The sequence below is a fragment of the Mytilus trossulus genome, chromosome 6, assembly GCF_036588685.1.
Source record: "Mytilus trossulus isolate FHL-02 chromosome 6, PNRI_Mtr1.1.1.hap1, whole genome shotgun sequence".
Lineage (NCBI taxonomy): Eukaryota > Metazoa > Mollusca > Bivalvia > Mytilida > Mytilidae > Mytilus > Mytilus trossulus.
The window spans coordinates 33,171,802-33,185,599 of NC_086378.1; the positions used below are offsets into that span (position 1 = coordinate 33,171,802).

At 33.1% G+C, this 13,798-nt stretch overlaps 1 protein-coding gene across 1 annotated transcript; it reads left to right on the forward strand.

The window, feature by feature from the left end:
* Positions 1–1,701: 1,701 nt before the first annotated feature.
* Positions 1,702–11,937, forward strand: LOC134721153 (uncharacterized). The gene is made up of 6 exons (XM_063583958.1): positions 1,702–1,837; positions 6,609–6,972; positions 7,645–7,710; positions 8,440–8,526; positions 10,143–10,277; positions 11,263–11,937. Exons 2-6 carry the CDS (start codon positions 6,610–6,612, stop codon positions 11,524–11,526), a joined length of 915 nt encoding a protein of 304 aa, XP_063440028.1. The 5' UTR covers positions 1,702–1,837; position 6,609; the 3' UTR covers positions 11,527–11,937.
* Positions 11,938–13,798: the final 1,861 nt, after the last annotated feature.

Sequence of the window (13,798 nt, forward strand, 5' to 3'; positions counted from 1 at the left end):
CATTTTGTTCCTCTTGTAATCAGCTTTCGAATGAGGTGTAAGGTTTATCTATAACTAGGGGCTAAAAGGTCGCTGCAGTCCATTTCATTATTTAAAATACCCATTTCATTATTCAAAATTGGCTATTACTTATTTTCACGCGTATTTTGGCATTAAGGTCTTCTAATATTCGTTGCGAAACATATTGACAATATACATTTTGTTCCTCTTGTAATCAGCTTTCGAATAAAGTTAGGTTTATCTATAATTAGAGGCTAAAGGGTCACAGCAGTCCATTCCATAATTCAAAATATTCATTTCATTATTCAAAATTGGCTATTTCTCAATGTTCAGGCGTATTTCGATATTTAAGTCCTTCGTTACTCCTGTAATATGCGTAGCGGAACATACTGACTATATATCTTTTGTCCCTCTCTCAATAAGCTTTCGATTGTGGAATAATATATATCTGTAGTAAGGGGCTGAAGGGTCCTGCCAGTTTATTCCATTATTCAAAATGTCAATTTCATTATTCAAAACTGGCTATTTCTCAATGTAAAGGCGTATTTTGATATCTAAGTCCTTCGTTACTCCTATAATATTCGTTGCGGAACATATCGACTATACACCTTTTGTTCTTCTCGTAATAAGCTTTCGATCGATGTATAATATAGTTTGTTTATTTTGTTTATGTGTTACATTTTGTTTTCGTTCATTTTTTACATAAATAAGGCCAGGTTACTTGTTTGAATTGTTTTACATTGTCTTATTGTGGCCTTTTATAGCTGACTATGCGGTATGGGCTTTGCTCATTGTTGAACGCCGTACGGTGACCAATAGTTGTTAATGTCTGTGTCATTTTGGTCTTTTGTGGATAGTTGTTTCATTGGCAATCATATCACATCTTCTTTTTTTATTTTTCCTCATTTTTACGCATGTTGTGGCATTTAGGTCCTCCGTTAACCCCCTTATGGTCATTGCGAATCAAAATATAGCTTTAGTGTCAACAGTCATTTTTTTTTTATATTTATTTCACTATTCACCGCTTTAATTTGAATAATGAAACATAAACTATTTCATTATTCATTATTCATTTTTTAATATTGAATTATGAATATTGAATTATTTCATCATTTATTATTGAATAATTAATAATGAACTATGAATAATGGATGTACTTCAGCGCGGTCATTATTTAACCGTCATATTTACTTATAGTTAAAAATATTTTGATATCACCAAAATAGATCTAAAACGCCTTTGATTATTGATTGAAAGACCCGCAAATCCTACAAACTTTCGGTCACACATTAAGAATTTTTTTAACAAAAAAATAAAAATGATTTAAGCATAGATGCACCAAAATTTAACATCTAAAAATAATTACCCATATGACTGAACAAAATAAAATATCTATTGAAATTCAAGTTATGTATTTATTGCCTTTTACATAAAAAAAATAGTTCATTTTTGTTATTAAAAGATTCGAATTACAATTACAATTACGAGGATTTTTTATAGACTCATTAATATTCCAATTCCAAACGGTTTTAACAAAATTATGTTTATATTGGTGCATGAAATGCATGGTAAATATATAATATTGACCATAGCTCTATACCGTCGCAAGATTACCTTGATTACGGATGACAGAAGATTGTTAACCAAACAGGATTTATTTAAAACCACAATGAATAAGCATAAATAAGGGAATACCCAGATAAAATCAAGTCCAGGTAGAACTGCGTCATATATCGATCGAGGAAGTATTTCACTGACAACAACATCTTACTTTGTTATTATTGACAGTGTAGTGTTATCATAAACTAAGGTTCATCTGATAACACAGACAGAAAAGGTTGGTCAAATATTATCACAAATTTTCATTGTTGAAAAGAGTTTACGGTTCGTTTATGGTACATAATCTATTTGCCTACGAGCCGCGAATTACTGGTAGTCAAAAAGGGGAGACAATTGCACATTATACTTCATATCTATTTCTTCATTGATTTTTACCGACATTATTTCAAATGAGGAAGAAGGATGTTTGAAGCCAGATTTTCAAATATATTTATATTAACTCTTTTCATTCGAGAGTATGGAATATAAGATACACAGCAAAAATGTTGTGGAAAACATGGCCGAAAGGAGTAGGTCTAGTAAGACCCCTCTTTTGCCCCAAAATATAACAGTTTTACAAAATTGTTAAAATGTAAGCTTTCAGTTTTGTATTGCAAAGAATAATGATTCTGCTTCACAAATATGGGCTGCTTTTGACAATACAAAGCACATATATAGGGTACTTGCATCATTAATACATGCTAAATTACTGAAATCTTCACAATTTTATCATTTTAGTTTAATTTTAGACGGTGTCCGTCTTAAATGAAAGTGACTGCCTTCGTGTTCTTTCTTAATATTGAAATTAAAGTGGTATTTGATGATAGTACATAACATTTATAAAGTTTGTGGATGAACACGGATGTGGCCAATTTCATTTTTGACAAAAACATCCGAAAAGTGACATTTTGTTGGCATATAATTTGATAGATTTTTCCAGAGACATATATACACAAATCGGAACATTTTTAATGACTAAATTATTTTTTTTCTTCACATTTATTTATAAACTTAAGTGATTCAACTGAAATATAGACATTTAAGTGTTGAAGATGGAAATCTTGCGTCAGATTACCCTGGAATTTGAGGCCAAAAAAGGTCCTAACCGGACCGACTCCTTTCAAAATTATTACTTTTAATGTTTTTAATGTTATCTTCCCTTATTGACATTCATTTAGCATGTGTTTTTTCCTTACTAGTATACATCTTATTGTATGCTTTCTTAAATACTATTCATTTTGTATGATGTTTTTCCTTGATACTAGTACTACCCTTACCGAAAAATAAGCCCTTCGGCAAACATTTGCAGCAAGTTTGCAGCTAACATTGCCGCAAGTTTGCATCAAACATTGCCGCAAGCTTGCCGCAATCATTTTACCATGCAAATGAAGTTTGCAGCAAGCTTGCGGCAAACAGAATTATGCAAATTAGATTTGCCGCAAGCTTGCGGCAATTGTTTGCTGCAAGCTTGCGGCAATTGTTTGTTGCAAACTTACGGCAAACTTGCAGAAACTACGCATACCAATTTCATGTGAGTAAACACATTCAATTTATCTCTTTCAAATTACACAGCAACATTTTTAAAAAGTTGTGTAATTCCTGCAATCTTCTGGCAAACATATAGAATGGTCAAAGTTTTCTGCAATCTTGCGGCAAACATATTGAATGGTCAAAGTTTTCTGCAATCTTGCGGCAAACATTCTTCATTATTTCAAACTTTCTGGCAATCTTACGGCAAACATTAATGTTTCTGCAAACTTGCCGCAAGCTTGCAGCAATGTTTGCCGGATGTTTGCTGCTAGCGGCAAACATTTGCAAACACTGATTTCTGTGTTCCTGCAAATTTTTTGTTTGCCGCAAGCTTGCAGCAAGTCTGCTGCAAGTTTGCGGCAAACAATTCAGTTTCATAAGGGTATTTAATCTGTATGTTTTATTCATTTATATTACAACGTTTTGAATGTGTTCTTCCTTTGATTGATACTAGCTATTTCACACTTATTAGTATTTACCAAAAAGTATTAGAATGAAGAAATATACAAAAATTAATAGTATCAAAAAGAAAATAACATATATAAATTTAATAGAAGCAAAGGAAAGGAGCATATACAATGATCATTGAATAGTATTAAACAAATGATAACATACAGTGATAGTTAGTAATATGAGGAAAATAGCAATTAAAAATAAAAAGCATTAAAGAGGAATCGTAATAAGAAGAAAAAAACATGAGTACACTCATAAAAAGTAATGAAGGAAAAAAAGAAAACAGTTATATGCATAGAGTGTCATAGTGACACTCGTTAGTTTGCTCATGCAAGACCAAACCCGGTGATAAGTCTGACTTGGTAGGTCACAGGTTAGGAAAAGAGAACGGGATTATGGTATTATTAAAAATTCATTTTCTTCCGTTATATCTTATGAAAGTGATCAAGGCAGAAAGTTTTTTAACGGGTTGAGCAGTTAATTGGGACATTTTTTCTCTTTTCTACTTAAACTCTTCTGACGATCTTCTTTCTCATGCAAGACCAAACCCGGTGATATGTCTGACTTGGTAGGTCACTGGCTAGGAAAAGAAAATAGGATTCTGGTTATATATTTCATAATGTTCAAACAACTCTTGATGGCATCCGTAAAATTTCGAATGAATAATTTAGATTTCACTTATAAGGATTCTTGGTTCAATAGCTTCCCTGTAAGAAGCAACCCTTTACCAAGTAGATCATTATCATAGGAAATGTAGACTCTTGATAATCGTATCAACTGCGAGATAAATACACAATATGCAGGCACTGCTGGAATGTTTAATGTTGAAACACCAAAATTGGAAGTTCACAATTGGGAAGCTGAAATCATCTGAAAATCATAATTGGCCTTAATGGTAACTTTCATTGTTGAATTTTCAATATCAATCATTTATAGCTATTTCAACATACGTTTTATTTCATAGAAGAGCATACTGGATCCCGGAACAAAAGAATGACTAAAATAGGTATTTCAGATCTGATAAACAGGAATATATACCCATTTGTTTAATTTATTTTAAATTACATGCAAAAAAGATTAGTCAAAAAGTGTTGGCTTTGCTCATTGTTGAAGGCCGTACGGTGACCTATAGTTGTTAATGTTTGTGTCATTTTGGTCTTTTGTGGATAGTTGTCTCATTGGCAATCATATCACATCTTCTTTTTTATATTGATACAAGAATAACCCAAAAGTTCTTCACATTTTGAAAGTAACATCCATGCGTATGACTTATTTTGTTTTGTATATGAATAATGAACTACTTGGTATGTTATTTCTTCCCAAGCTCAATTGGTTTGATTTATCATGTTCCGAGGGTGACTCTTATTTATTTTCATGTTCTTTTTGTTTAACTTTTCTAAAGTGTCGTTTAGACGTGTGACGAATCCAGACTTTTCATAAACGGGGGAAAGGGGGGGGGGGGGGGTGGGGAGGGGGGGGGGGGGGGCGCTGACTGACCTAAGAAATAGGGCGGACGCTTCAGTCATACTTAAGTAATTGCCTACATAATCAATCAAATTTTCACACGAATGGACGAATGGCTCTCCCTAGATCTGCCTATGTTATACCATAATTTCTATAATGGTTTATACATGTGATAGTTTAACAACCTTCTTTTTTCCCAAATTATCAGGCCCCAAAATCAGATAAAATTGATTTACATAATTTGTAACAACTACAATGACAGTCACATGTAAATAAATATTTAGTTAATTAGCATTGGTCAGAATCAAAGCCAAAACACATATATATATATATATTGTTGGGTTGATGTTTAGACGAGTTGTATATACATTATGTACACAGCCATGTATCACCATCATTGATGGCGATCCGATGGATACATCTGTTGTAGGGTTGTCACTGACTCAGACGTACTTATGAATATAATTATTTTCTGTGACTGTATCTTACATTAATTTGTAGGATCCTTTACTATAGATAATTTAGCTGATCTGTAACAATAACATCTTCATGCCTTGTATATCATGTACTGTAGTACGCCGCTTGATTAAAAAATGACGTGGAAAGGTAACACATGGCCAGCGAAAGCTCTTTTTTTGAGAGCCCAGGTGGTCGTGTGGTCTAGCGGGACGGCTGCAGTGCAGGCGATTTGGTGTCACGATATCACAGTAGCATGGGTTCGAATCCCGGCGAGGGAAGAACCAAAAATTTGCGAAAGCAAATTTACAGATCTAACATTGTTGGGTTGATGTTTAGACGAGTTGTATATATATATGTATATCGTGAATAGTGAATACTATAATACAATTACATTATATGCATTTATTCTCAAATCAATAACTTGACTAAAATGTCAATAGTCATACCTGATCTCCTTAATTGAAAACAGTCACAAATATAACAGCCCAATTTTTCCTTAAGGGTAACACTTTTTCTTCGGTCAAGAGCCATCAAAATTTAGAAGATTTATTTAAAATTTTAAAATTATAACAATTTTTAGAAATGTATTGAAAAAAATCTTCCCTTTGAATATCATAAAGAGGGCATTCAAACAAAAATGAAACGCATCTTCACTATAATACATGTACAGATTAAAGCAATATATAGAGTCCTAGTCACACCAATAAGCAACCAATCAGAAAAATCAAACTGTTTTTTCGTTATGATTTTTTGGATGGTGAGTATATAGACTTAAATTATTAGGTTCGCACCATGACGCAAAGCATTACACTCACAACGGAGCAGAATCCTCGTAAACCATTCCGATATTGTCTACCGAAGAAAAAAATTTACAGACGTCATTTGCCGATCACAAGATGTATCCTTATTTAGACGTCACCATGTCAAAACGGTTAGTTTCAACATGTTCATTTGTTTATCTGACACCTGTAATGAGCTTGTAGTGTAGGGTAGGCATGGGTCTGCTGCGCCAGAATCCTCGACATGTTTACGTCAACAAATAGTATTGCACTGTATACCGACGGGGATCATTCAGTTTCGTTGATTTTTTTTTTAAATTTCAGAATGTCAACAACGACTGCAAATATTCCGATGTCCACCCAATATATGCCACAAATGGTGGGAATCCAACAGGCTCCACCTGTTGGACGACAACACCAAGCATTTCCAGTGAGAACATTTAAGGTGTTTGGTGGTGTACAGATTGGTCTTGGTCTTCTTCTTGGTCTACTTAGTTTGATTGGAGTGATTTTGGATATTATTTCATGGAACAAATACGACGACTGTATCAACAACTATATGTATACTCATTACGACCCTTACAACAGTGGCAGTTATTATTATAATAGTTATTGGTTTTGTCGTCGGTATAATGATGTGCACGCACTATTTGCATTTGACATAACTTGCCTTATATGTTCTGGATGGGTAAGTGAATGATTTTAAACTGACCTATTTTTTCTAAAGAAAAAAAACTGTTCTAGAAATATGCATATGAAAAACATAATTCGCACTGAGCGTTAGTCATCTCTTTTATTGATACATCTTGCAAACAACTGGGTCACACGATAAAAAAGATTATAATTTTGTTCATCAATGTATTTCAAATTAATTTTCGTATTTACTGTATGTTTAGTAACATTATTAACGTTTTGGCAACAATATTTTTGTTTTGTTTTCTAGCAATGCGCAGTTTATTATCACTATCTGGTCCTCAGCAAATTACCTCGACTGTCATACAGCTGAGAGGTTAAGCTAGATTTAAAACCAAATTTGAATAACCATTTTCTACCTAAAAAAATGCCTGTACCTAGTCAGGAGTATGACAGTTCGTTTGATACATGTATTTGAACTTTTGATTTTGCCATTTGCTGAGGGACTTTCCGTTTAGACTTTTCCCTGGAGTTCGGTATTTTTGTTATTTCACTTTTTATAATACGCAATTTTATATTATATTACTTGTAGTAAGCGCCAAAACAAAGCTTAAAAGGAGCCTCACATAAAAAGTAATTGAAAACATCAATGAGGTATTTTTTGTTTCGTTAGAAACGAAATGGTGAAAATATGAATTAATTCTACTATTAGTTTTTGTATTTGTAGTATGTTGTTACTGGATTTCTGCCCATGTGTATGTCACGGAAGAGGGAGGCAAGCTGGATATGTCTGGTAGGCTTATATTTAGAAAGAAAAAAATATTCCTTACTTTTAAAAAGAAAAAAACCCTAACAAACAAATAGATTTTACATTTATAATCATTTTCATAACAGCGTGGACCACCACATTACTTTTGTTGGTAATACAACTGAATTATTTACCTTAAACTTGTTTGTCACTGGCTATCAATAACAGTGACTTTACCCTTACGCAGTATTTCGGAGGCCATGCAATTCGATTTTAAATAGAATAAAAGAGTAAAATAAACGAAAAGAAAAATAGAAGTGTTATAATTTTTAATATTTAAATCAACACACAAGATTGTGTCCTCTGCTAGTTATTCGTAGTATTTAATTAAGCCGTTTAGAACCTTTGGTTACTCACATTATACATGTCTATAAAACTAACGATATGACAAGTGGACGTCACAGACGATCCTTCACCTAATCTGACCCAGTCAATTGATTATCCGAGCGCGTCAAGAAATAGTCATGTCCGCGCTTGTTATGAAAATGATTCTTGTTGAAAATCAGAAACTACGAGAATCTAATTAAAAGCACCAATTGACTCTGATGTATATACACTCTACAGCGATGTTAGAATTCCTGATATTGTTTTTATCTGGTCAGATATAGATCAAGTTTGTTAGTTACACGAAATAAATAAATAATGTAATGCAATGTTAATTAAATGTACATTGGACAAAGTGTAATTATGTTATTTCATTTTTTTTCTATTCAGAAAACCGGATTTATGGTGTGTAGCATAATTGGAGCGTCAATTTTCGTTCCGACTATGTTCAGTCTTGGAGTGGTTGGTTCAGTTATAGTAAGTAATGTTGTTGATTATGAATAGTAAAACACATAGTGCATAGATTAGCATGTCCCATGTACAGAGCTTGTCATTTAGTGTTGTCGTGGGTTCAATGTTTTTCAATTTTCTTTTCGTAAATTGTTATGTTATAAATAAGGTAATTAGTGTTTTCAAATGAGTTGTTTCAAAATCTTAATAAAGTTGCCTTTTATAGCAGCTAAGACGGTTAATGATTTCTTTTGAATGAAGACATTGTTGCATATAAATGCCTACATCCACTTTATTTAATTTCGGTTGATAGATTTTTCTTTGGCGACCATACCATATTTTATTTTTATAGATTTTTCTTTGGCGACCATATACAAAAGAAGATGTGGTATAATTGCCAATGAGACAACTATCCTCAAAAGACCAAAATGACACAAACATTAACAACTTATAGGTCACCGTACGGCGTTCAACAATGAGCAAAGCCCATACAGCATAGTCAGCTATAAAAGGCCCCGATAAGACGATGTAAAACAATTCAAACGAGAAAACTAACGGCCTTATTTATGTAAAAAAAATGAACAAAAAACAAATATGTAACACATAAACAAACGACAACCACTGAATTACAGACTCCTGACTTTGGACAGGCACATACATCAATAATGTGGCGGGGTTAAGCATGTTAGCGTGATCCCAACCCTCCCCCTAACCTGGGACAGTGGTATAACAGTACAACATGAGAAACGAACTGTACAAATCAGTTGAAAAAGGCTTAACTCATCAGATAGACAAAGAAAAAGTGGACGTGGCCGGGTACTTATACATCCCGACACAAAAAGACACAATGAACAGATCTGAGAGTACTTGAGTTATCTGACAGCTAGTTCAAAGCCACTAACAATTAATAAAAAAATCATGCCTCTAAGACTAAACACTCAATCCGTACACATCGAACATACAATGGATTTAGTGTAAAGACGTCATAAACAGCCAGAGAAAAACATGACCTTGTGTAATGCCAAGTTACAGTTATCGACAGATTGTAGATCCATGGAAATGTATAAGTATATAACACACGAGTAACATTTAGTTAGCTTTTAATCTACTGATAACAAAATTAATATTTATACATGTACCAATAAAAAACAATATTCAATGATCTCATTACAGTGTTGAATAGGTAACCTTTAAGAATAAGTTTATTTAAAGGAGCAACAAGTTTACATGGATCATTTCTAAATTTCCGGGCACGGTTAACAACATTTTCGTAAAAATGAGGATGTGCTATCCCATTTTTATATTTTATTTTAATAGCATTTACCTTATGCCTTGCTGTTCCTTGCAAGCTAAGTCTATGCACCTAATTGGGTTTCTCTTCCACAAGTTCTGTTAATTTGTTTATCAAATTATTATATACTATATAACAGGATAAATATAAAAATAATTTGGTTTGTTTACTTTATAAACATTTATTTAATTGATCTTTCAATTAAAAGGAACACTTTCTGTTTTAACTTTATGTAAGATACATTGTGGTTAACATATGTCGAAGAATTATGAATATAACTCGTATTCTTTTTCTAATTTTTACATTGTTTATTTGCCCTATATCAACACTTTTCACTTAATGTTTATTTCAGAGAGGAAATAATGATTCGAAAACTGTGATTTTGTCAGCATTCATGGCTGTGCTGTCCTTTGCAGAAGTAGTAGTGGCCATCATTGCTGCTGCATTCTGTTGTTGCTGCTCCGCGTGGGGGAACTCAAACCAGCAGGTAAGTAAATGATGCTAAAAACAGGAACTCTCTCAAATTCAAACTGAACCTAAACATGTAACACAGGAGCAGACTAGGATGGTCAAAAGATTTGATATTTAGAAGTTGCAAAAACTACTGACGTTGGTGATTCAATGTTAAACAATTTTTCTGTAAAAACCGTTTGTGAAAAATAAAAAAACGTAAGTGTGAGTGATCTGCTTGAAGTATCAATACATTTATTGGGAGCTGTCCTAACGATCCATACACTACTAAAACACAATGTTGACGGATGTACCCCTATTTGTTGACATTTATTTATTATGTCTTATTGTTTTGTTTACACATCGTTCCCAATATAATTGCATTGTCATACAAGTGAGAGGGTTAGCTTGCTTTAAATGATTAATGTGTCAGTTTTAATTCCTCTTTGTGGATAACCCATATTCATTCATTATCTGGACATAATCTCTAAATGCAAAGACAAATTTGAACCCGGAATAACTTACTTACTTTTGGCAAACAGAAGGTTTTAATTGCCGGTACCGAATCCAAACTTAACAGACACTTTGTCAATACGGTATATATGGCCATAGTGCATTGGAATATACATCGATGTTTAGTATTTAATGTCATATTTTTGTGTCAATTGTAATTCGTGTATGTCGGTTGTTGGTTCACCCATGTATAATATAACGCTTGACGTTAACTCTAAATAAATAGCAAAATGGGAACTTTCTTACATTTGGCAAACAAGTCCCAACTGTATTATAACAGAAATATGGTCAATATACATGGCCAATATGCATTGGAATATGCATCGTGTTTTAGTATGTTTTCCTATTTTTACTTACCTCAGTGACGGATGATTTTTACTAATATATAGTATCGTAATAAATTTTATGAAAATCGTTTCTGAGCATTTTAAAAAGTGTATTACCTTTTCTTTAGAAAAATGAAGAATACATTGTATCTATTAATATTTGTATTTTTCATATCTCAATAGGGAGTTGTAATCATGCAAGGCACACAACCAGGAATGTTTCTTAACCTACAACAGACTCAGATTCCTATGGCAAACAGTTACCAGGTCATGATGGGTACTGGACAACAAGCTAACCCAATAGTTCAATATCCTACAGCGCAACAGTATCAAGTAATGACAACAACTCAACCTACAGAACAGCAGGCTCAAGCTGTTGGTGGTACACAACCAGAACCGAACGGTGGACAGGTTTTTAATACCAACCCACCAGCCTACAAAGAATAATGGACAGATTTTTGATACCAATCCACCAGCCTACAAAGAATAAAGGAAATATAATCATCCCTTTCTTGCCATTGTGTTTGTTTGTTGTGAATATCAAAGACTATAAATCTTCATATTTTTACTAACGCTGGTACACGATTATGTATATATAAAAAAGAGCTTTGAATTACTTTGCCTTTTTAACCTAGTAAACCATTTTATATATGCAGCCATAAGGCTATGAAAAGTTTTCGCTTTTAACTAGCTAAACATACTTATAAAGTGTGATCTTAATTTTTTTTATTTTAGTATCATTGAAGACAATCATTATCACTATCCAGATAGAAAAAAGAATCTCTATATTGTTTGTTAATGTCATTTATATGTTTATATATAACTTTAGTGTCTATAATAAAGTTTGTACGATTGAAATTTGTATTTGCACAATGCGAAACCAATTTAAATAATATCATAAAATGAAATGCAGTTATAAGTAAGATGAGTTTGCATTACAAACACAAAGCTGTATAATCAAATTAAACATATATATATTGCTCTACTTAAAAAAAATCAAAAATGACAAACGATAAAAGTTAGTTTTGAGTTAACACAGTGTATAAAGTCGTAATTGTCAAAATATAGTGCTTCACATTAAAATGTTAAATCCAAAAAAATACTGAACTCCAAGGAAAATTCGAAACCGAAAGAGTATCAAATGGAAAAATCAAAGTCTCGAACACATCAAACGAATGGACAACAGGTGCATACATTTCCTTATGTAGAAAATGGTGGATTGAACATGGTTTTAAAGCTAGCTAACACTCTCACTTAAATGACAGTTTCACCAAAAGACAAAATGATGACTATGATCGTACAGTGAAATATAAAGATAAGGAAATATTAAACATTCAATAGAAAAAAAACCAATGAAATGATTTAAGCTAATACACAACTTGAAAATATAGAATGTACAAAAGAGGGACGAAAGATACCAAAGGGACAGTCATATTCATAAATCTAAAACAAACTGACAAAGCCATGGCTAAAAATGAAAAAGACAAACAACAGCATACTCTACACAATATAGAAAACTGAAGAATAAACAACACGAACTCCACCAAACACCAGGGGTGGTAGCAGGTGCTCCGGAGGGGTAAGAAGATCCTGCTCCACATGTGGCACCCGTCGTGTTGCTTATGTGATAACAAATCCGGTAATAGTCTAATTCGGTAGGTGACATTCATGAAAGGGAAGGGATTGTAGTTGCGACCTACGGAACGTATCCGATATTATTTTTGAAACGGTTATTCCTTAACGGTCAACCAACTCGTGATGGCGTCCGTAAAATTTACGAAGGAATGATTTCAACTTCACCATTAGGAGCTCTTGGTTTAATAGCTGCATTGTGAGCAGCAACCCTCTATCAAGAAAATCCTGATAGGAAATGCAAGCACGGGAATATCGTATCAATTGGGAGATATATACCCCGTATGCAATTGCTGCTTGAATGTTGCTACTTAGAAATGGAAAGTTCACGATTGGAAAGCTGAAATTTGTTGTAAAGGTTTGTTTTCAACTAACCCTCATTGTCAATTTCTAGATGTAAGTCAAGATATGAAGCCGACTTAACTGTATCTGAAGTATCCTTTATCTCTAGCTCGATGGGCTAGATGCGTTCCACATAGTCACCAAGTTTTGAATTATTTAGTGACAGAACATCATCTATATAGCGGAAAGAAGAGGTAAAGGATATTGCTAACTTCTTATCTTTCTTCCTAAGAAGTTCCTGCATGAAGTCAGTCTAAAAATAATAAAGAAACAAGTCGGCAAGTAGAGGAGAACAATTTGTTCCCATTGAAATGCCGACACTCTGTTGAAAAACACATCCTCCAAACATAACAAATATTTTGTCAATCAAGAAATCAAGCATCTTGATAATACCAGTTTCAGAGATTTTTTCGTTTGAATCAGAGTGATCCTTTACACAGTAGGATTTATTCCTCCCTAAGACAAGATACTTGTAATAAACTCATCATACGGACAAGGTTCGAAATTTTGTATTTACGCCAGATGCGCGTTTCGTCTACAAAAGACTCACCAGTGACGTTTTGAATTCATGGGGTAGATGGTAGAACAAATGTATGAGAATGATAACCACTTAAACACAGGTAAATAAGGGTTTTTTGGTTTATAAATTGAGGGCAGTAGTATTACATTAATAAAAAATTGATAATGAACAATAACTATAAAAAAGTAATATATTTACGGCTTATGAAATACAACTACATTACAA

Coding starts and splice junctions, on each gene's coding strand:
- LOC134721153 (XM_063583958.1), top strand. CDS start 6,610: ATGTCAACAACGACTGCAAATATTCCGATGTCCACCCAATATATGCCA. Junction 6,973..7,644: donor GCCTTATATGTTCTGGATGG/GTAAGTGAATGA, acceptor TTGTATTTGTAG/TATGTTGTTACTGGATTTCT. Junction 8,527..10,142: donor GAGTGGTTGGTTCAGTTATA/GTAAGTAATGTT, acceptor TGTTTATTTCAG/AGAGGAAATAATGATTCGAA.